This window comes from Pantherophis guttatus, chromosome 5, assembly GCF_059756535.1.
Source record: "Pantherophis guttatus breed Tessera chromosome 5, ASM5975653v1, whole genome shotgun sequence".
Lineage (NCBI taxonomy): Eukaryota > Metazoa > Chordata > Lepidosauria > Squamata > Colubridae > Pantherophis > Pantherophis guttatus.
The window spans coordinates 94,168,040-94,192,633 of record NC_142067.1 but is presented as its reverse complement, the minus strand read 5'-3'; the positions used below and the strand labels follow the sequence as shown (position 1 = coordinate 94,192,633).

The window sequence follows — 24,594 nt, the reverse complement described above, 5'->3', positions numbered from 1 at the left end:
GGATTTTCCAAGCCTGCTATTCTATTGCTTAGTCTCCTGTCATACAGAGTTTCCACCTCAAGAAACTGTCTATCTGGAACAGAGATGTCAAAGTCAATTTCATTGAGGGCTACATCAGGGCTGTGATTGACCTGGGGTGGGCCTGGCAGGCATGGCCGACTGAATGGGTGTGGCCAGCTTGATGCCACTCCCCAAACTGCTGGCATGTTCCGTCTTCACATTGGGTAGACCGGGCCGAAGAGACGCTGGCCCAATGTTTTCTCTTCACACTGGGTAGACTGGGCAGAAGTGAAGTGGAATAGCCCCTTACATTTTCCAGGACAGTCCTGTGGGCCAGATCTGACCACATTGCGGGCTGAATCGAGTTTGACACCCCTGATCTGGGACATGTAAGGATTTCAGGATTTAATACTAGTTTTTTCTCTGAAACTAGTGAAACAGCAGACAAACCAACTGATTCTCCTTTCAGCTAATATTTGTACCCACTCAAAGTCTGGCACATCTTTTCTCTCAAATTTCATAGGTTTCAAGGAAACAGAGGGAAAGGAAATAAGTTATCTTTAAGCTACATACTCCAGGTTTATAGCCTGGGTTAAAAAACAGAATATTTATGGTGTTTTTAGAAAAAAGTCTTCTAATACCCTTCATACTTTTGTGGTAATTTTCTGAACAGTCCTAATAGCTTCCCTTATACACACAGTAAGCCCAAGGCAATACATTCCCAAAACAAAAATATTACTTAATAGCTTGAAATATAGTTTTTTGTGCAAGTCATCACCACCACTATCACCACCCACACCTCTTGTTCAGGACAATGAAAGAATAAGATGATGCAGATAGAAGGAATTTATGCTATGGAAGATGCAAGCTTCAATTTGAAAGCTACACGTTAAAAGTACATCTCACTCATAAGGCACATATAAACAAACGTAGTGATCTATAGCAGCATCCTCCAACTTTTTGGGTGTCAGGGATCGGTTCTGTGGAGAAAAGTTTTTTCCACAGACCGGAGGGGGTGTGGCTTCGTGTGCTGCCTGCATTTCATGGATGGGGCTTCATTTGTTTGAACAGACCAGTTTCTGGTGTGGGGAAACCTGAACTATAGGACCACTCTTGCCTTAGCATGAAACAATCATCACATCATAAAGAAATGGCTCTGAGCAGGTTGTCGAAGAACATGGGAAAATTCTCCTTGCCTGAGGCTACACTGAAAGCAATTCATTTTCTATGTCCCCACTTAATCTACAGTCCCTCTTTTCTTCCCTACACCTCCCTTGCCTTCATAGACACAGTCAATTTTGTTCATGACTGCTTAGGCAATGGAGTGTGGCTTAACTGGCTTCCCTCACCCCTTCCAGCAATTCTATATTAAAAGGCCTGGTTTCCTATTGTGTGCAATTTGATCTGCAAGCAGGGTGCTAAGGTAGAAAGGGAATCAATGCGTAAAAGCTTATTTACTGAACAGTGGGGGAGAATGTCAGAGAAAGGGAATAAAATAATTTATTGCATGATGTTTATATGGCACCTTTGCTCAAGTTCTTTAAAGGGAGGAGAATAACAGAATGGGAAGACACCTATTATATTGACTTCAAACACATAATCCCTCAATGGAAGGACTATTAGGTTTGTGGGTGGAGGAGGTTTACTACTCCCTTTTTAACTATTCAAGTTTTCAAATCCCAGGTTTTATATTACGGAAACTCAGAGATCTCCAAGCAGTTTATTTGGAGTGGGGGTGGGGAAACACTTTTAGTCATTATATTTGTTAGAAGTTATGGTTGTTATAGTCTTTTGAGTAAATATTGGCATCTGGAGATTACTTGGACAGGTCCAGAGTTTTATTGGAAATCTTTTGATGTTTTTTTCCTAGGGCTAAGAGGGAGAGACTGTCCCAAAGTTATATGCTGGTTTCTGGGTCTGAAGACTATAATTTAGGCTTCCTTATTCCTAGTCCAGCACTTTAAAATACTATACCAAACTGGCTCTCTTCATTTTTTAAGAAGGTCCTTGCTTTCTTCTGAATGTTTCCCACCACTTCCCCATCTATAGCAGAGGTGGGTTCTACTTACCTTTACTACCGGTTTGCAGCGGGGCCATGCACGCGCATGCACAGAAGCATTTTAGTTATGTCGGGGTTGGTGGGCGGGGCCTCCTGCCGGTTTTACTACTGGTTCTACAATGAGAACCGGGGGCAACCCACCACTGATCTATAGTCTTGGTGTTCTTTCACTGATCCTGTTTTGCTTTTCAAGTGCTGCCAAGGTCAGACAACTGGTCTAGGAACTACTATAACTTAAAACAAGTCTAACAGTCATTCGTTTGATTCCTATTGATGCCATGTACTATTGTATTTTTAAAAATCTCCACAAAGTCATCAGGAGTGAAATAAATAGGAACTGACTTAGAATTAGAGCCAAAGGTATGGCTTCTTTACATTCATATACATACATACATAGGTTAGTTCTTATGTTTAGTTCTTAGTTTGCAAGACTTGATCTTTGAAATTAGAACAATTTCTTTAAAAAAATGAAATCTAATGTATAACATTTAATCTAGTGTTATAGAAAACGGTAGCATACTCTTGCAAAATTCAATAGTTTGTTAGCTACAGAAGGTCTTTGATGGCAGGAATCAAATAAACCCACCACCCCAGGTATTACTTTCAAGAGAAGGCTTTCATTTTTGCTTCCTTAACAACAAAGAAAAGGAACTTGATCCGATCAACAAACCCTTGACTGTTGATATAGCCGGTCAAGGTTTCTTGTGATTCACAATCAGTCTTGGGGGAAGTCCAAAAACACATCACTCCAGTAACAGACATTGTTGAAAGCTAAATATGATTTGCTGTGAAAAGAAGAATGAGCAGTCAAAAGATTATAAAACCTAAGCATGAGTTGTGGCTTCAGATCTAAATTTCCAGGCTCCTGTTTCACGATGGATGAAAAAGCTAAATTCAGAGATGGAGAGAAATCTCAGCTGACTTTCTCTTATAATGAAAAAGAAGAGATCCTGTTAAATAAACAGCTTAGGATTCTAAACTCCATGAAGAAACAGGCTGAAAATTCCATAATTCTTGACCAAAGGATCTTGTACAACAGATTCACGATGAAGCTCAGGAAATCTGAAGTGGCTCATGCCAAGCTATTTGGTGATCGAGAGCTTGTCAAACAGCTCTCTCGGAGTCTCTTTCCAAATCTGCATTCTGTTGTGACTGATGATAGTAAGAAAGCGATTGGAGCTCTATTGCAGAATACAGAAGTCTCCAGAGCTATTTCAGCTCCATGTAGAATTCAGAAGCAGCAAGCTGCCGTCTCTGTCACTAACAGTCACAGCAACTACAAAATCTGGCAAGGTAAGGAAGCTGAAGTTAAAGAGCAACAGAATTCCGTTCCAGCTACAATGGAAATGAATGCTCAACTGCAATGTCAGAAGAGGGTCACCTCAGGTGCTAAAGGAGTTTCTGAAGGTCAGCTTGTTTTTATCCAACCTGCCAGCACTGCTACATGCAAAAGGTCCCACACTTCCTGTCATCAAGAAAATGGCAGATTGTCCTCTGTGAAGCATGGCTTTGTAAAAATCTATCCCCAGCCATTGCATTTGACACATCAGGCTACGGATCCTAGTATGTCTTCATCCCTGAGATGTCCAGAAGGGGATTTTTCGAAAGAAAAATGCCCAAATGTGAAGAGCAGAAGTCACAAATGGAGACCAAATTCAAGGAGTCTTTTCTTGAATTTGGACTACATGCCTTTAGAAATATGCAACAGCAAGAGTAAAAATTTAGAAGTACACAATTATAACTCTTTAAATGATAAGATCAAGCTCTTTCTTGAGAAGTTTGCCACTTTAAAACAAGAACGAGTCTGCCATTTACAGGACTATTACTCTGACAGATTGCAGGAACAGATAGGGCAGAAATGTCAGATAAATCGGGATTTTGTATGGGATAACACTCAGGAACAGAGAAAATGGAATACAATAGGTTCAGAGATCAACCATCGAAGCATTACAATAAAGAAACTGGACATGGATTTCACCAAAAAAGACAAGCCATTAGATATTTTAATATGGGAAAATTACAATAAATTACTTACTGAAGAGAATCTCATTGAAAGACATTGGCTGAATAATAACCCTAATCATCTGGTCACAAAATAAGACTTGGACAATTTTCTTTCCAAGATTAGGAGCTGTTCGGGATTAATATTGACTAAAACAGACTATCCTTTTAGGTTTCTTAAGGGATGCTGCATCATTTACTAGAATCTAAGTATATATTGGGAATATCTTCTGCAAATGTTTTCAATTCCTGCCCTGTGAAAAACAGGCAGGGAAAGTTAGTGATCTTAACTGTCGTATTTTAGAATGATCCTTACCAATCTTCTATACATTTGATTAATAAATATAAAAAATATGTGAAAATCATGTACTTTTAAAGTTTTTTAAGTTAAAGTTCAAGCTTGTGGAAACAGACATTTCCTATCTTTTCTGCACCATATTCCTATTAGTTGGTTTAAATGCATGTTGATCTTCAGTATAAGTAATCAATTTTTATTCTACACTTTGTCACCATTCAGATTGTATTGATTTGAGTAACCTGAATCGTGAAAGTGTAGAATAAAAATTGATTATATTACTTATATTGAAGATCAACATGCATTTAAACCTCATGATTGTAAAAAAATATAATTACTTCTTAAAAGTTGAGAGCTTAATTTGAAGCAAAAATTAAACTGGGACATTTCAGCCATAGCATATTATAGATCAAGAAAGTATTCTTTTAATATAAAAAAAAAATCATATATTTAAATCAGATCTGACCATTTAGCAAAAGTAACAATAATGCTGGGATCCTCTTGGTGTCCTTTTCAAGTTGCTTTTTCTTATCATTTTTAAGAATTTGATGCTGCTAAATTCTAAAATCATTGATTATAGTTCAGTTTTTTTTATTGTATTTTTGATTGTATGAAAAATTAAACTTGTGAAGGAAGGGGTTGGATGTAGTAATCAGCTCTCAGCCTCTCCATTTCTTGGAACAGTTGCAATTTACTACTATAATTATTTTTCTGTCTCTATTAATATGCAAGTATGCGATTTATGTAAATAAAAACAGGTTAAGAATTAATTTTCATAGTCATTTAAATGATTTAGCCTGTGAACTTTTATTACATCAAATGCATTAGAACCAGGTGCAACACCTTTTTTTGAATCTCAAAATTATCCTGTACTTTTGTCATTTTATTTTTGAACACTTATAGGCCTGTGATGAAATGAAAACTAAGGCCACTCAGAAAATGGCACACTTTTCCTCCCTCTTAATATGAATAGAAGACCAGGGCAGGCTGGCCCCAGAAATGTCTATGGGCACATAATCCATGTATGCCATGTTGATCTTGTATTAAAATGAAAATGGCTCTTTCTTAACTTATTCTCTTTGAGTTTATCCCAGGATGAAATTTCTGGTACTGGACTAAAACTGAAGCCTTTATTTTTTTAATACTTAAGACTGTGCATGAGCCTAGTAAGGAAAATCAATAGTTCTAGTACATCCCAAAAAACTTCTTGGTTGTTACTGTTTAAATCAGAATTACATGCAATCCATGTAATTTTAACCTATTATAATTCTTTGCCATACAATTGTCATACATGGAATCAAACATGGGTCTTATAACTCAAGTGGAGGTCTTGGAACGGGAAAATTCTCAGCAATTTAAAGCAGCTGCTGGTGTCAGCTCTCCTAGGCCAGCTCAGAAACTATTCCCACAGGAAGACTTTATCCTAAACCAATCTAGCATAATCCTAGCCTTCCTTTCCTGAGCTGGTCTATCTCCTATAGCTGACATCAATCTTGGAAGGCTGCTAATGTTTTACTTTTCCACTCTCATACACCAATGTGTCAGGGAGGAGCCAATCTGAGCATCTTCCTAATACTATGGTCATTCTCAGACCTTAAGGCAGCCCCCAACCTTTTGTGCACCAGGGACCAGTTCCATGGAGAGGTTTTTCCATGGTCTGGAGTGTGTGTGGTTGGACAAATTAGTACAGGCAGTCCTTGACTTGCAAGAGGTCACTTAACAACTGTTCAAAGTTACAATGGACCATCCCAGAGCTACTTACAACTCTCTTTCAGACTTATAAAGGTCATACACCCCTTCCATAATCATGTAACTACATTTTGGGCACTTGGCAACTGGCTCAATATACAGCAGTTTGCAGTGTCCTGCAGTCACATAACTTTGTGACTTTTTAAAAAATCATTTTTGGTGTTTACTTTTGATTTCTGGCAAAAAAAAAAAAACAACTATTGGGGAAAAATGCATTTGCTTAATGACCATTGTAAAAGCAGGTTGTATATTCAAATTACGACTGTAACTTTGGGCTCAATTCTTTTGAGAGTACTTGTAGCCATTCACTTCACTCATGAATGTATATCATTTGTCAAGATTCCCACAACTGCTATTTTTAGCACATTGAAAGTAATTGCAGTATAAATCCTTAGCTTATAAAAGAAATTAGCAATCATTTTCATTTACATAAAAATGAGATATTTACTGTGTGTAATTCTAGATTAACGTAACATTTCTGTTTAAGGACTATTAATGTAGTCTTGTATTTTTTGAAAACAGAAAACAGGATCCTAGCTATGCAAATCTTATTGTACAAGTGAGAATTACAAGAAAACTTTGATATTAGTTTTTGCTTTCTGCCTTCTGTAATTTAAAATATTACTGTATGTATCTCATAATTATTGGCAAGTGATCACTAAACAAAATATTTTGCTTCTTTCCTACTGGCATGTTTAATGTGAGTAAACATTCCACTTATTTCCACCATTTCTCATTCCATTTATTTCAAGAAATATTTGAGTGGCGAAAACCATCAGCCAATTTTTAATATACTGATTGTGAGGCCAAGCTTTACACTAACACTGAAGAATAGATTAGAATAGAATAATAGAGTTGAAAGGGACCTTTGAGGTCTTCTAGTCCAACCCCCTGGTTAGGCAGGAAACCCTATAGCATTTCAGACAAATGGTTATCCAATCTCTTCTTAAAAACTTTCAGTTTTGGAGCATTTACAACTTCTAGAGGCAAGTTGTTCCACTGATTAATTGTTCTCTCAGGAAATTTCTCCTTAGTTTTAGGTTGCTTCTCTCCTTGATTAGTTTCTACCCATTGCTTCTTGTCCTGCCCTCAGGTGCTTTGGAGAATAGCTTGACTCCTTTTTTGTGGCAGCTCCTGAGCTTGGAATACTGCTATTATGTCACTTCTAGTCCTTCTCGTCAAACTAGATATACCCACTTCCAGCAACCGTTCTTTATATGTTTTAGCCTCGTCCCCTAATCATCTTTGTTGCTCTTCTCTGCATTCTTTCTGGAGTCTCAATATATTTTTTACATTGTGGTGACCAAAACTGAATGCAGTATTCCAAGTGTGGCCTTACCAAGGCATTATAAAGTGGTATTAACATTTCACGTGATCTTGATTCTATGCCTTTGTCTTTCTATTCTATGATTTTATTCTTCTTCACCAAGAAATTCCAATGATATTCGAACCTAATATCATACTAAGAACATTACTTTTTTTTAAATTTGTCACTGAACCAGCATTGTTATTTTATTTGACACTGTAGTTACAGAAGAATTGTCTGTTTCTATTGCTATCACCAAGGCACAAGCTCACTTCTGCACACCAGCTGACATTTACAGTGAGAGGAAAACCATCTGTATTGTCTTGATAAAGCATGTATGATCCTTTTATTCATACTGTAATAGCAGCAATGAGCAGTGTGTAGGGATGCTCTGTAGAAAGGTAAATGTTTTACATTCTGAACTTATGATATGCCATGTAAAAGAGAGAAGTGAATTTAGGATTTACTTTCTACACATTGAATGAATAACTTGGAGTATTACAATGCAAATGTCCTTTAAAAAATCATTTCCCCCTATTGCTAGATGAGGGGGGAAAAAAGGCATCTCCTTGCTGTAGCACTGATCATATGCCTTGATAAAGAAACAGCAGTATATTTTTTTAAAAAAAGCTTGCAGGGAAGACTGAATTATCTATTTAAAATGTTAATGAAAGAGAAACCAATAGCTTCTTTTTAAGTGCACTTCACATGCTTTTGTTTATAGACCCAACATTCTGATTTCTTCCATATTCCTATATTCTAAAGTTGTTTGGCTGAAATGCACTTTTCCCAGTAAATATTTCCTTAAAAAGAAAAAAGGTGAAATTAACTATGCTCACATTTCTATATGGCTAGAAATCTTGCTAATTAAAAACCCGGTATGCTACAAGACATGTGAAAGACAACATATATAATGAAATGACTTTTTGTTTTTGTTTAATTGTTGTGCTGTGGCTAAAAGTAAAGGTCTGAAGGCTGTAATTTAACATTCCAAGTTCTCCCTTCCATCTTTATTGATTCTAATGCTTTTCCACAAATGTCTTTGGGGGCTAGAACAGCAGTCATTGCATCACACCATTTTGTTTTCCAAGACTTCAAGTTTCAAAAGCAAAACTGTTCAAAAAGTACAGTTCCCGATTTTGATTTGATAACTGGGACAAAAATGTAGCACATACTTAAAGGTTACACAATCTACAAATGATGGCAATATTTTCCTTGGGAGAGTACAGTTTTGTTTTCTTGTAAATACTCAAAAAGGCTCAACTTCAAGCAGTAATAAAACACAAGCAAAAGTGATTTAACCCTTTAAAATAAATATTCAGGAAAACCTCTCTGTACATACAAGTGAAAGAATATGTAACACTTTCACGCTAAAAGAAAATAATTTGTTCATAGAAGCAGCTGAAATCTGCTGTTCCAGCCCAGAGTCCCCAAGTGAAGAAGGGAGGCCCAAATACAGGTGACTACGGTAGCTTGCTTGCTATAGCTTATGGCCTTTTGTGGGTTTTCTCTTATTGATTTTTTGGACAGGGACACATTGCCACCAATCGTTTTATCCCTTTTATTTAATTCATTACAGCATGCCAAATCCTTTGGCATATGTGATGGCCTTCAACAATCTCTCCTTAAGTTTCTCTTTGCTGGAATATTCCGGAAGCAAGAGGACATTAAAGCATGTATGAGATGTAGGTAACCTGGAGAAAGAAAAGAACTGAGTCTCAGAATTGTCTTGAAATATAAACAGTTCTATTAGCTTAGCATAAGAAATATTGATATGAGCTTGTTAAAAGAAATGTAAGCAGTTGTACCTATCTATGACCGGATCAAGACTTCGTTCTTGAAAGATATATTTTATGTTTATGTTTGAAAAAATAAAAAAAAAGATTAAAAAAAAGAAAGAAAAAGAAATACTGATATTTTATCCATGTTTTATTTTTCACTTTTTAAAGAATTAGGTTATTCAAAAGCTGTTATGGGTGAGTTTATGTAACCCTCATTTGGGATAAAGTTGAAAACCTATTGCTTAAGTACATTTTCTACCTATTTCTGAATTTTAAAGACTTTACCTTTCGGTGTCAGGGCCATTTTTGGCTATAATCATCTTTAGTTTTCCAAGTCCTCCTACTGGTGCCCTGTCTGTCCCTGTTGTAAACTGGAGGAAGAGTCTTTTTTGCTCATCTGTAAATGAATGGACTATTTCCCAAAATTCCCTGCAGAAGTGAAAATTAAACAGAAAAAGAAACTATGCAGTGCAAATAATACAAATGAATGCTTAGAGATAATCTGCATAAAACTTGCCTTTTGACATTTGCTTCAGAAATAGCCAATACAAGATTATAATCATCCCAAAGGTGCTTTTTCAAGAGGCAATTGGACTTTCTGGTTTTTCTTTGAAGACATTTTTGCTTCTCATCCAAGAAGCTTCTTCAGCTCTGACTGGATGGTGGGGAATGGAAGGATTTATACTCCTTGCAACAGTCTAACATGCTCATACTCATTTGACCAGCTGTCTGAAAGGAGTATAAATCCTTCCATTCCTCCCCATCCAGCCAGAGCTGAAGAAGCTTCTTGGATGAGAAATGAAATGTCTTCAAAGAATAACCAGAAAGTCCAGCTGGACCTTGAGAAGGCACCTTTGGGACAACCATGATTTGGATGACTGAGAATCTCCATAGGCACAAGATTATAATATAAAATATAACTTTCTGTCTCATTAAAGACATAATCTCTAAGATAATTTATACAGAAGGAAATCTGGTTACATCAGTCCAGCTAAAATATGTGGAGTTCAGAAAGCTCAGCATAGATTTATTTTCTTTTTAGGAATAATTGATTGGGGTATTTCAAAATTATATGAAAGTGACTGTCAAAATTTAAATCCTTCTATGTATGGTGACTACAATAGGTCAATTATGATGCCTGCATAAACAGAGTATCTCATATATCCACATGGATCTTACTATGACCAGATTCCATCTTTAATACTGGTGACTTTCTAATTACCCTCTTTTGAGGGATGCAAATAGCTCGCTTTCACCAATACAGTAAAACTCTCAAGTTACTCAGTTGAGAGTAAGAAAGCTTTACTCACTGTTAGAAAAGAGATTTCTAATGTCTCCCTTATACAGTCCAAACATGTTGAAATGCTAGTAAGCAAACACTGCTAGCTGGTAGAAAATACAGGAATGGTGAGACAACTTGGTTTTGTCCTCTTTTTTGGAAAAGCCCAAGAGCCAACACAACTAACTTTATCAGCCACTCAAGGCAGTTATGAAATATAAGTTATTTATATACGATACCTAAAATAATAAATTTTAAGGCGTAAAGAGACTGATTGTGACTCCAATATATACATACGGAGAGTTAACTGATGCTTTATAGCAGTGGTGAAATGCAATTTTTTTTGCTACCGGTTCTGTGGGCGTGGCTTGGTGGGGAGGTCATGTGACTGGGCGAGCGTGGTCAACTTTTTTTTTTTTTTTAACTTTTTAAAGCATTTTTTACTACCTATTCGCCTGAACCGGTAGTAAAAAAATGCTTTTAAAAAGTAAAAAAAAAAGGTTCTGATGATTGCATGGCACAGCTGTGATCATCAAAACCTTTTTTTAAAAAAACTTTTTAAAGCATTTTTTTACTACCGGTTCGCCTCAACCAATAGTTTTTATCGCTATTGGTTCACCCGAACCAGAACGAACCGGTAGCATTTCACCGCTTTATAGGATCTGGCAGTTTGAAAAACAGGAAATGGAGATCACTCCAATTTTTACTACTTTTATTTTAACAACCATGCCCATCACTTGAAATGTCTTGTCTGAGAGTCTAGCTAAAGATTGAACACTTTCAAGTTTTCCCCTTGGAAATAGCCCTTTGGCTATTCTCCTTGTTTGGAGATATAAGTACCACTTTCTGTAACTATACAAAGAAAAGCTTATTCCCCATACCTAATTATAAGAGAATCTCTGGTGTAGCCACCATCATATTCTGTGGTTTCTTCTAGGGCTTGGAAGTCTAGATTCTGTAAATAGAATATACTGTATCACCATTATACAATTTAGCACCAACAGCAAAATCAATATTTTTTCCCCATTCAATTAAAATGCCTTACCCTACTTCCGCAAATAAGCAATTCAATCTCCTCAGGTCTAAATAAATATTTTAGGGGAGATTCGTTGGTTACCATGTGGAATCCTCTTCGAAAGGCCTTAAATTGTTTTTCCACTGATTTGTTCAGAATGTAGTCAGAATACAGATTAACAAATTCCTGTTTAATAAAAAAAGCAGACACACCAAGCTTCTTTACTAAGTCAGGTATGAGCCTTTGTCTCAAATAAAGCTAACTATGCTCTTCCCACCATCCTCTCAAAAACTAGATATGAACTTCCTCTTGTTTAGTACCCCTAAGACTTACACATCTATAAGATTTTACAGATTCTTCAAACTATTTCATAAACAAGTATTTCATGTTTTCTTTATTTACCATTCACCTCTACAAAGCTAAAATCTAATGAAGTTATTAGAATTTTTCTTAAGTTAAGTTGCTAGTGAACAGTGGCTTTCGATTCCTTAACAAAGGAGTCCCTATCTAACACAAGATATATTTTTATTCAGAGTAGCCTCTTCACTTCACATGCTATGATTGTCAATTAACTGAACTTAATTAGTAACTAAAAATCAAAGTTACTGATGTGCTTTCCTGACTTGCTTTTACATTATTTGTCATTCTCTTATTTTACTCTTAAATTAAAAAATATTACTTTAAAAAAAAACAGAAATCCTTATTTTACATCAAAGCACAGGGTGCACTCATGGTTCTTTTCCTTATATACTATTCTTCTGATGATAGAGAATATATGTAGCTCAGGGCTGAAGGTTTGGGTCGCTAGGATTCTCTGGGCTTAGTTTCTCATTGGCACTTGTTTCATTACACCCCTCTTTCCATAACATCTTCAGGACTAAAGATAGATTTAAGTAGGTAATGAAATATCTGTAAATGAAAATCTAAGCTTAGAACACATAACCATTACCATTTCCCCTCAATTTAGTGCATTCTAGGTAATAGTTAGGAATTCTGAAAGTTGTAATCTCAATGCCTGTTTGGAAGCCAAATGGATATATATCATGAATACCAAGATGCATCAGAAATGCAGTTAGAAAATCAGAGAAATTCAGCTTCTAGTCAGGCACAAACTTCACTTATCTGAAGTAAAATTCTAGCTCTTATGAAGCTCTAGTTGAAAGCTTATGACAATACGTGGAATGGTTAAAAAAAGTTTGGGAGCAGATTTTAGCGCTCCATGTACTTTTTGTCCCTACTGTGGCATGGGTCATTGTAGTATTCAAAACAACGCAAATCATATAAGCAAAGATCCTGAAAAAGATAAATTTGCATAATACAAACAGGATGCAGAATGTATTTACTCAATATGCTATCTTTGCAGTTTTAGAATACCACTTACTTAGATAATCACTGTATAATTGGTGGCAGCCATATTATATTACCTTTCTGTTTTCATTTGTAATAGGGATTTTGTCTCCATTTTCCTTTAAATCATGCATCATTGGATTACCAAAGAGATCTGTATGAGATATCTGGAAGGTTATCATCATATCATCTTCCACACTTCCCTCATACTGCAACAAGTCTCTTAAGCTCTGGTAGAGAACCTAAAACAGTAAATATATTTCATGAAGCCTTAAAAAGCACTTACAAGAAGCCTGATGCATAGAAGGTGTACAAACATTAAGAACCAAGCTAGATGTAGGCATCTACTTGTAACAGTCATTTGAATATTAAAAGTAACTGTTGGAGATTGAGAATTTGATGAGAGAAGAAGGAAGTGCCTTAATTTGTTTCTTTCCCCAAGAGATGCCTTGTTTTAATGAAGCTACCCTTTAAAAGCTGTTTTTTTTCATATCCTGGGAAAATACTGCTTTCAATAGCTGGAAAAAAGATGGCAAGCCACAAAATTTAAATCACTCATCACCAATCCTCTAATCAGACACACCGTTTTTCCTCATTTAAAAACCTATGCAATATTGGGAGCATACTGATAACTTAATCACAACTAATTATGCTTCAGAAGCTAATGAACCTGGGAGCTGTCCCCTCCTCAAAATGTGGCTTTGCTATCTCATACTCCGCTAGCCTGTTTCACCTGGAACAAGCTAGTGTGCAATGTTAAGATTACACAGCCATTTAAAAAGAAATAACAAAGAACCTTTGTTAATTAAGGCATCCTGAGGAAAAGCCACATTATACATTTCTTAGCCACATCACTGCCGGTCATGGCAGTGTTTTTATAAATTAAGCCTGTGAATGCTGAATTCTGTTTCGGACAAATAACAGTGTGTGGTCATCTTTTTCAAGGTTAGCAGAGAGTTCTAGAGTATATTTATTAGATGTGTACAAATCTTATTTGATACTAACATTCTTAAACTCCACATTAGCAGTCATATGATTGATAGCCTGTATAAATGCAGTGCCAGAAACAATCTCAGCAAATTATTATTACTTCTCTATGAAATTCTGAGACAATATTGATCCTCATTTCACATATTTTTTTAATTAAAAAGAAGAGATGTTAACACACCCATACAAAGGTAAACATTCAGAATATACTATAGTGTCACCAGGTTTAAAATATAACAACACAGAAGTGCGAACTTCCAAACAGTAGGAAAACTTTAAAGGACTTACAGGATGAGAGTCTGCCAGATCACGAAAAGTTCCTTTTTTGCCCATTAATTTCCTGTAGACAACCATTGGAAAATGGACATCCAGAATGCAATTATTGTAAATAGCCAGGCCCAATACAATCCCAATCAGTGTAAACTGTCCCTCAGTTTCAAAAGAGGATGGGTTAAACCAAAACAATTTTGTGGACTCATCGTAAGTGAACATTCCTATATAAAAAAAAGTTACAGGATTTCAGATTTAATGAGAACAGTTCAATAACCAGCCAATTTCTGATTATGAATTTTTCACTTTTAAATTCCATGTGTTATTTAGTCACTTTAATTCACAATATACTGTTCAGCACATTGAATAGACATCTGCACTTTATACAAAAGCCCAAAATGATAACGCCACTATTGTTCCCTAATATTCATTTTAAATGAATAGAACTTAAAAAACTGAGCATTGAGAGAAAACAGCCAAGAGTCCAGGCTTTTATCAAGTGTAACAAATGACTTTTGTATGTATCTTTAACATTATAGAGATTCAGGAAAAAGATATAGTACACATGTTCCAAACTTTTGTATATGTATACAAAGCACAATGGAAGAGAGCATGATATAAAATTCCTTATTAAAAACCTATGTCAAAAACAACCTGCACACTTTTTCTAACATTTCAGGGAAACATTAAACTGTAACTATCTTTGAGTGTGCAAGATATTTCTGCTGAAGGAGACATTTTATGTGCATTTTTACAGGCAAAAATCACATGTATCTTTTTTAGAAGGATATTATGTAATTTTACTGAAGTAGATTTTTTAAAAAAAATTTCAACAAAACCCAATCATCACTGAGTGAATAGAAAGCAAACTTTTCTGAGATAAGAAAATGAATAATTTCCATCTTCTGTATTAAATAGATTTAAAGCAAAAGCATTCAATCACAGCAGGAATCAACAATCAATTTAGGTAATAATAATAGTGGCTGCAAACTCATAAAATCATATAAAAACTTAAAGGTATTTCAATAATTTGGGTATTGCATGAAACTATATCAATTTCATTTTTATTTGAAGTCAGCAGATTCCACCCAATGATGTCATGGGTAAATGCTTTATTTATTTGGTAGATTTTTATCTCATTTTCCTGCCCGAAATCAGCTCAAAGTAGCTTACAAGGAGATCTTTATTCACTTTTTCCTCAGAACAGCAAGACTGGGCTGGTGAGTGTGGCCCTCATCCAGCAAATATCTTATGAGAGGGGATGGACTTCAGGTTGGGTATCCTCAGTCTTGGCATAATACTTTAATCACAGAACATGCAGTGAGAAAATGGTAGAGTGCAATTAACCACACACTAACCATGAAAATTACTTACTTACCAATATCGGGGTTGAAGATTTCTTCTACAACTAGTTGAAAAAATTCTTTGGAAACTCCTCCTTCATCAACCCCTTGTTCTCCTTCAAATTCTACATACAATTGCTTTTTCAAATCAGCTGGATTTTCCATTGCAATCATTTCTAACTACAGGGTGAGAAATAAAATAATCTTTGAGTAAGTGCATATCATTGGACAGGAATGTAATTTTAAAATCATCGAACGATACAATGCCAAAGCTTCAAAAACATCTTTTTAAAGTACATACTGAAAACACTGCAACTTCATTTTGGGGAATAGCTACAATGGGTTTTTATAATATAATTTTACTCTGCTAGAGAGAATAGGGTCATAATGAATTTACAAGGGAAGGGATACACAAGGAACCTGTTTTTGGCTTACCTTGTCGAGAAGCATGCAATTAAATTAACTGGGTTGAAACTCAAGGGTTAGAAGCATGGTAGAAATACACCACATGGGTGACATTTCAGTGAGATAGGTGTGGAAAAAGGACATATAAAATAGTAACTTGCTTTATAAACTGTTTATCAGATTACTGCCAAAGAGTGAGAATCAAATTGTGGTATCACTATTTTCACTAATCTTCATTCTGGGTTAGCTTTCAAAAGACTGCATCTTCTGTCAGCTGCGACTAACTTTCCTTAGAGAGGCCTAGCATTGCAGTCTTCTGTACTTTTCCACTGTCCCCACTCAAAGGGAGGGAGGGGGGGAAGAGAGAGAGAGAGAGAGAGAGAGAGAGAGAGAGAGAGAGAGAGGGAGAGGGAGAGGGAGAGGGAGAGGGAGAGAGAGAGAGAGAGAGAGAGAGATATTTCTGCATCCAGTACCACCATGAAAGTCTCCACTGTACAGAATGACATTTTCAGGAAAGTGCAGGTAATATTTTCTTAAATGTTGCCCCATTTTATGATTTTTTTTTTTGCCACAGTTGGTAAGTGAATCGCTGCACTTGGTAAGTTAGTAACCCAGTTGTTAAGCGAATCTGGCTTCCCCATTTTGATTGTCAGAAGGCTGCAAAAAGTGATCACATGACCTTGGGGCACAGCAATGGTCATAAATATGAACCACTTGCCAGTCATCTGAATTTTGGTCACATGATCATGGGGATGCTGCAAAGGTCGTAATTGTGAAAAACAATCATAAGTCACATTTTTCAATGCTGTTGTAACTTTGAACGGTCACTAAATGAAGTGTTGTAAGTTGAGGACTACCTATATGCTGCAAGAAACTCAATGAATTTCAGGATATACCCAATTAGTCCGAAGCATCTGGGATCAATCATATATTAAAATATCAACAAACAAATACTTTTGTTTTGCATATTCTACTATTGGTGTCTTTCTCCTTTTCCATGAATGCACCATTTAAAAGGAATGTAAAGTTTTCCCTGGGAAAAGGAATTCTCTTGAGAATCTTGATTTCAACATATTCTAATCACTAATGGTTAGGTATGACTTGGATGTGGATCAACATAATATGTGACAATAAACAATTTAGCCTAAGTTAAGATTAAACAAACAATTGCTTAACACAGTAGCAGCACTTTATGTTTTAACCTATTCAGTCCATATTTTCAGAAAAATAACTGTATTACTGGATTGCAAAATGGAAAAAATGTTTTTTTAAAAAATATATAAGAATTAATTAACAAATGAAAATCAGCTAAGTCAAATAGCATGTACTTAAACAATTAAAATTTAAGGAGTCCATCAGAGCTAATAACTGGCAATATTCATGATTTAACAAAACTGTACCACTTGCTCAATATAAAAAAGGCAATAACTGAAAAAAACACTGAAAAAAAGGCAATAACTTCCTGAACTGAAAAGCACATTTTCCAAAAAATCTGCTTTTCAGATCCATATTAAAACAAAGATGGTAGTGATTTCCTTTTTTACTCTTGTATCGTTTTCCATGGATACATCAATATGATGAGGTTATCATGATATGTTAACCCATAGCTACTATTGTATATATTCCAAACTTATCTTTCAAAAAAATGTATGTAGTGCAATTATTTCATCTTTGTAAAGTCAAGTTCAAAATGCTTACACTTTGTTTGAATAATTATATTTGGAATGAAAACTGAAACAAAATACTGTAGAAATGTTCATAGCTAATTGCTTTGGTCTTGGTCAAAGACAAGCTATCAACTATTTTTTTTCGGTTAAATTTGAACCAAGCAGAATATGGAATGATTTTCATTCTACTGCACCAAAACTTTTGTTCTTTGGTCAGAAACTCTATCTAGTGTGTAAATAATTTTTAAGATACATATCATTTTGAATATGTCCAGAAGACCCCAAAGAATATCAACAAAACATTAAGGCTCCTAATTTTTTTTAAAAAACAGCAATATATGTTTTATATATCAAGCCACTTACCCGAACAAGAGCATCATCTATGATGTGATCACGTCTGACTTTGAGTCGCAAATATGGGTTTAACTGCTGGCCTTGAACTAAACTGTAAAGGACAGTTATACGACGTTCACTGTACATACGGATTCTGTTGTCATAATACAATCCCAGGTTCTTGGTAACGGCATTCAGTATAAAGGGGCATGTCATAAAGGAGAATTTATTTTCTGTTTCTACCTTGAAAAATGTATAATCTTTGTCCATTTCTAGAACATCATTCAGTGGTTCATTGATAAACTCTTCGAAGGGGATAAGTGGCTTTCGGCAATCTATAGTTTTTACGCCAAGTTCAGTTTCCAGAGGGTCTACCCGAGGTCCTTTTTTATTTCTTCTTTCCTCACCCAGGAGTTCTTGTAGAGTTAATTCACTAGATTCTGGGATAGGCTCTTCATCCTCCTCTTCATTATGATCTGTGTCTATATCTCCTCCTACTACATTTGCATAGTAAACCATTTTTAAGCACTTTGAAGCAGCAACAATAGCATCATCATCATTCACTAAGTTACGACTATTGAATTCATTGCTTATGACTTTGTAGGTTATAAGCTGCTGAAAAGTTTCCATCATTCGTCGAATCTGGTCTGCGCTGTACTTTGACCACAGTCTGACCAATTTTGCTTGAGCTGCAAGGGGTAGCTTACTCATTGCTTTGCAAAACAACGGTAGTGCCATTTCCAGGTACTCAGGACTATGAAGATTGCCATTTTCCATAACAATAATAAACAAGTTGAGATAGTTAGGATCTCGAGAGTACACATTATGATAAGTCAAGTCACATTCAACATTGGGTGACAAGTACACAAGTGCATTTAAAAAGGCAGTTTCTATCTTTTCATTAGAAAGTAATCTATTGTAGACCCGTCTGATTGCATCGATATCTACAGATACTTCATCTGGGCCTAATTTTTGTAGGTTGTTATCCCCCTGTGTACTGTCACCCATTCTTGATGACGACGAGGATGATGATGATGGTGCAACTAAATCTTCTTCCATGGCAGAAGAACATGCAGCCTTTTCTTTTTCATCTTCATCTTTATCTTCATCTTTTCCTTGTAAAGACTTCAATTCTTCCTTAGTATGCTGCTTGGCTTTTCGAAAACTCTGTACCAAGGCCTCAGCACTAGAAAATACTCTCCCAACGACACGGATTAAGGGAGAATAGTCTTCTTTTTCTCTACATAGTTCAAGAATTTCATATACTTTTTCTTCTGTTAAAAAAGTCACATCTAGATATTTAAAAACAAAAACAAAAATATTCTTGAGGTCAAGTTAAATACATTTACATAGAAGGCATTAAAAGAATGACTATTTACAACCTTCAGCAGTAATTAAGTTTCTGCAATCAGAACACACAACTTAGAGTTTCCTACTTACAGAAACTGTATACCTTACATCTGTTAATTAAGTTTCCCTTTACAAACGTTTAAAAGTATTCTGGTTCTAAATTCTGAATGGAGGAATAAATGATCCCAACCTGATATATAGATATATTTTTAAAAATTATGCTAGAATGAGAGATTGATTTTTTTGTTAACATAAAAATCATAATCAAGTTACAGGTAATCCTTGATTTATGATTATAATTGATCTTGTAATTATGGTAATTAATTGTGATTGAAGAGTGCATTGGCATGTGACCTGACCCAACTTTAGAACTGCATCCTGACTTTCTTTGTAATCCTAGCTTCTTCAGCCTAGCGCTGCAGTTCCCCTCCTGCCTGCTGGCCAGACTTAGTCTTACACAGGATGAAATCAATCCATCAGGCTGAGCTTTTGCTCTCAAAGAAGCTGGATAAAAAACCCCCTCCATTTTTATTCAGCTTCCTTGACAGCAAAAATGCTACTTGCCAGAGAGATTCCACCTTGTTTGGGGCAAGGTTTCTCCATAGGGCAGCATTTTTGGTCTCAAAGACGCTGGGTGAAAATGGACTTTCTCACCCAACTACTTTGAGAGCAAAAATGCTGACTAATGGAGGGACCCAAGCCTGTCAAGCAATGCTTTTGTTTTCAAAGAGGCAGCAAAACCAATATTTGCTGGAGACTGGAGTCTGTTAAGTAGCTTTTTTGGATTTAAGGAGGCTGGCTGAAAAAGGTTTATCCAGAAATCCAAGCAGAAATCCAATCTTGGATTTCCAGACAGATCTTTTTCAGCAAACCTCTAGGTGGCAGTGTGTTGTGACCTTCCCTGTTGACTTTCTGGGGAAGCCACAAGAAAGATTACAAATAGTGATCACATGATCGCAGGGTGCTTGGTGACCTGTCGTAAGTGCAAACACATCACCAAGCATCCAGATCATAATTATGTGACTGCAAGACTGCTGCAGAATCCAGAGATTCCAATGGAGGTTGTGAGTCCCTTTGTTCAGCGCCATTACAATGTCAAACAGTTGCTGAACGAATGATCATTGAGTGAGAACTATCTGTATTATTATATATAATCAGGATAATAAGTTGCTCTGTTGTATGATACAACGCAGACTATACAAAGTTGTATCCAATGTTGCATCCTTGCTGAACATTCTGTAATGCTTACCTTTAAAGTCATCTCTTGGACCTTGCATTTCCTTCTTGTTCATTTTTCTGTCAGTGCAGGCGTTGTTGTGGGCACCTTTGGAATTATTTTCTAAGTAAGCCGAGCTTGTTCCTTTCTTGGAGGGATGAGGATCACAGAGTTTTGCATTAATCTTATAAAGGTCGAGGGCTTTAATGGCTGCTGCATTGTTATCCATACGCAGAAAAGTTGGACAGGAAGCACAAAATTCATTCGTGCAGGCTTCATTTCCACAACCCTCAGTTAACTGATGGTAATAGCGTTCTATTAGATGCTTTGCAGCTGCTCGCTTCCTGTACCAAACATTCAAACAGTAAGTACATGGATTAGTATGGCTTGCATATACAACCTCATTCAATTGGTCAGCAAAGCACAGATTAGTAAAGCTCTCAAATAATCTCTCTCAGTTTAAGAGATCTAGAATTATAAGATGTATCTAGTAAATAAAATAAAATGTAATTTTATGTTTAATTCTGTATAGCTTGGCCTAGTGGTTTTTTTAAAAATTATATAGTGTTTAAGAAAGCAGTATTTCTTAGACAAAGCTTAATTAAACATTAACTTTCAATTCATTTCATTAACAAAAATCTAAGGAAGAAATCCTTAAACTAAGGCCTAAGCTCCATGACAGAAGAGTAATTGTCTTCATTGTATGGAATTTTAGTTAAAACCATGTAAAAATGAAATGAAATATCTTCTTTTTTGGAATCAGTTCATAGCAGTTTATTTCTGCAAGCTGCCTTGACTATTGAAAAGCAGATAGGCGGTACAGAAATTCGATCCATCAAACAGTGCAAGTTAAGTGCAACCACTACCCAGAAAACAACACATAACCTTGCTACAGGTAGTTGACTTAAGCCCACAATTGAGCCCAAAATTTATGTTGCTAAGTGAGACAGTTGTTAAGTGAATTTTGTCTGATTTTATGACCTTTCTTGCCACAATTAAGTGAATCACTGCAGTTGTTAAGTTAGTAACAGGGTTGTTAAATGAATCTGGTTACCCCATTGATTTTGCTTGTCAGAAGGTCACAAAAGGGAATCAGGTGACCCTGCAACCATCAAAAATATCAGTCAGCTGCCAAGTGTCTGAATTTTGATCAACTGACCATGGGGTTGCTTTAACGCTCATAAGTGTGAAAAATTGTCATAAGGCACTTTACAGTGACATTGTAACTTCGGACAGTCACTAAATGAACTGTTGCAAGTCGAGGACTACCTGTATAAGTAACAGAAACTAAGGTATAAAAAAAGTCTCAGGCAGAGTCAATTCCTTTTCTGGAGTTATGATCAAGCTCAGGATAAAAATGACATATTTTGTTCCATGTTGTTTCTCCAATGTTCCATTTCCCCATAATTGGTTTACAAAAATATTCTAAGCCAGACCTAGGCATTTTACCAGCTCCAGGTCACATCTAGTCCTTTGGTTGTCCCTGTCTGGCTGACATTACATCAACTGGAAATTAAAAATAGAATATAAATAAAGTACACAATACAACTGTGTTGCTTTTACTTTGAAGGCAATTACTATTTCCCCCAGTTTATATATGTGGAAATAGGCACCTACATGCGTGCCTATACACCTTCACAGCCCAACTGCTTCAACTGTCTACAACAGTTCCAGTTTCTCATGCGACCCCTTCCGATTGATGTTAGTTATGTGCTCATTCCTGTTCTAAGCCATGGAAATTTGAAGAATGCATTTACCAATAAAACAGCAGGCACAAGTTTGATTTCTGCTGTCTGTGGATGGAGCCTCTTAAAAAAAGGAGGTAAATGACAGAGAGTGTTTTAAGCACAGGTTCTATTACTAAGAACCATCATTCTGGACTGCTGTTTTGTGGAGACCCTGGCATAAATTGGAGATCACAGATGGACCTGAACATTTATTGTTAACTATTACCTACCAAGGCAATAGTTCTTCCACCTTAATATTTCTAATTATTATACTTGGGCACTCATTAAAGTAATGTTGAGTCCAGTCTGGGGTCAGGTTAAAAGAATCTGAAGTAATCTAAAATTGCATGAAAGGTATCTCTTGGTGATCATTTACAGTATATGTGCATTATAGACTTCCTATGATGCTGAGTTGTCATGTTGTTAAATACAAGTGCACACTACACATTTACATTATAAAGAAGCTTCAAGCCAGTATGCATAATTTTACTACTGTAATGGGCTACACTGAAATGACTCAATTATTGCTGCTTCATTACTGTAATGGAATGTAGTAAAGAGGTGGATTCCCAGACTGGAGGGAGTGCATTCCAGAGGAGTAAGAGGCAACTCAATACAAATATTGTGTATGAGAGAAAGAGGGTAGACAGTCCCTCCCTAATAGTTCATGGGGTATATTGTAGATGTGGACAGTAGAGTCTTGAGTCTGGCAAGATTTTGTCTACTGGTGTAAAAACAATAAAGAACTCAGCTAGGAAAAAATCACATTATTCTTGGTTTTGGGCCTGATAAATTAGTGGACTCAAACTTGTGAATATTTGTGCAGGTTTGCATGCCCCCCAAAAAAATAAAAATAAAAACAAAACTCAACCAACCCACCCCACTTAGCATTTGCTGTCACTGCTTGCTATGGGGATATTCATTTTGCATAAACAAACATGATCTTGGCCAAAATGTCTGTAGGTTGGGTGAGACTTAGCAGTCAGCAACTAAAGTAAATTCCATTTACTTTAGTGGCCTAGGATGAACAATAAAGAAGTGTGTTTTACATCCCCATTATTCTCCATGGCAGAACACTGGAAAGATTTTTGACATTTGTTCTAGCAGTTTTTGTTTTAACAAAACACTTAAAAGGTTGTAGTAGAAAGTGCCAAGTATCTCTTCTGTTCTAAGTTCAAAATAAAACTTTAAAGAAGAAACTCTGTTCAAATCTTGTCTGAGATACAAGAAATTAGATCCACAATTACACAAGAAAAAAAATCTGCAAACTGCTGCAGGCAGAAAAGGGATCCCTTCTTTCCACAGCAACCCTTTTAGGCTTTCAAACATCTGCTGGAACAACATGGAGGTAACTGGGAGCTGCAAGCAGAAAGGGGAACGAACTAAAAGTGTTCTCTTTTTAGCAACTAATTATCTGAATGAGAGATTCTACTGAACTAAATTCATTTCTATAAGTAGAAGGAACCTCCTGTTTGTGCAATATCTGGACTTAATCCATTATAAAGAGGTACACAGTATGTATGATAAACAAACATATTAGTACATGGTTGTGATTTAAAATCTACTGATTCAATTATGGATGACTCTATAAAAGCAGTACATTAATTTTAATTTTATAATAATTTGCATATTTGGCAAAGAACAAGAGAATTTTTTTTAAAAAAAAACCAGTAGGAATGAGCGATGACTTAAGATGATGATTTTTGATAAAGCTGGTAATAATTTCACATGAATTTATAGGTAATTAAATGATTTGGCCTGAATTTTGCCTTGTTCTCAGAATGGATTTGTGAGCACACAAAATAGTAATATGATTGTACACAGATAAGAACATGTGACCCAAAATATGTCCAAAAATGAGCTAATTTATCTCTTTAAGATTGTCTAAAAATTTAGATTTATTTATTTATTCATTTGTAGCCTATCTTTATTATTTTTACTAATAACTCAAGGTGGTAAACATATATCCAACCACTTCCTCCTCCTATTTTCTTCACAACTCTGTGAGGAAGGTTGGGCTGAGAAGCCCTGGTGGTGCAGTAGCTAGAACACAGCATTGCAGGCTAACTCTGCCCCTGTCTGAAGTTTGTTCCTGAAAGGCTCATGATTGACTCAGCTTTCTATCCTTCCAAGGCTGATAAAATGAGGACCCAGGTTGTTGGGGACAATATGCTGACTCTGTAAACCACTCAGAGTGCCGTAAAACATTATGGAGTGGTATATAAGTGCTATTGCTATATACTGAGAGACTAAGTGACTGGCCCAAAGTCACCAAACAGGCTTACAGGGCTGAGAAAGGACTGGAACTCATGGTTTCCCAATTTCTAGCCTAGTGCCTTAGCCACTAGACCAATCTGACTGTCTGACAAATCTTATCACAGTGAACTAACCTTATACCTTGTAAATGACCATAAAAACATGGTTTGATACTGTTTTATAATTGTGGCTTCTTAAAATCTCTAAA

At 36.0% G+C, this 24,594-nt stretch overlaps 1 protein-coding gene across 8 annotated transcripts in view; it reads right to left on the bottom strand.

Annotated features, from left to right (window-relative positions):
- Positions 1–8,391: 8,391 nt before the first annotated feature.
- The window catches only part of UBE3A (ubiquitin protein ligase E3A), a 42,780-nt gene continuing 26,577 nt past the window's right edge, over positions 8,392–24,594 (bottom strand). For all 8 annotated transcript variants that reach the window (XM_034431361.3, XM_087895336.1, XM_087895335.1 and 5 more), the window contains 9 exons: positions 20,437–20,747; positions 17,868–19,129; positions 15,468–15,612; positions 14,108–14,313; positions 12,910–13,074; positions 11,516–11,671; positions 11,352–11,425; positions 9,477–9,620; positions 8,392–9,104 (listed from right to left, as the gene is read on the bottom strand). In XM_034431361.3, coding sequence (XP_034287252.1) covers positions 8,984–9,104; positions 9,477–9,620; positions 11,352–11,425; positions 11,516–11,671; positions 12,910–13,074; positions 14,108–14,313; positions 15,468–15,612; positions 17,868–19,129; positions 20,437–20,747 — 2,584 coding nt within the window. In that variant the 3' untranslated portion in view covers positions 8,392–8,983. The remainder of the gene's footprint in view (positions 9,105–9,476; positions 9,621–11,351; positions 11,426–11,515; positions 11,672–12,909; positions 13,075–14,107; positions 14,314–15,467; positions 15,613–17,867; positions 19,130–20,436; positions 20,748–24,594) is intronic.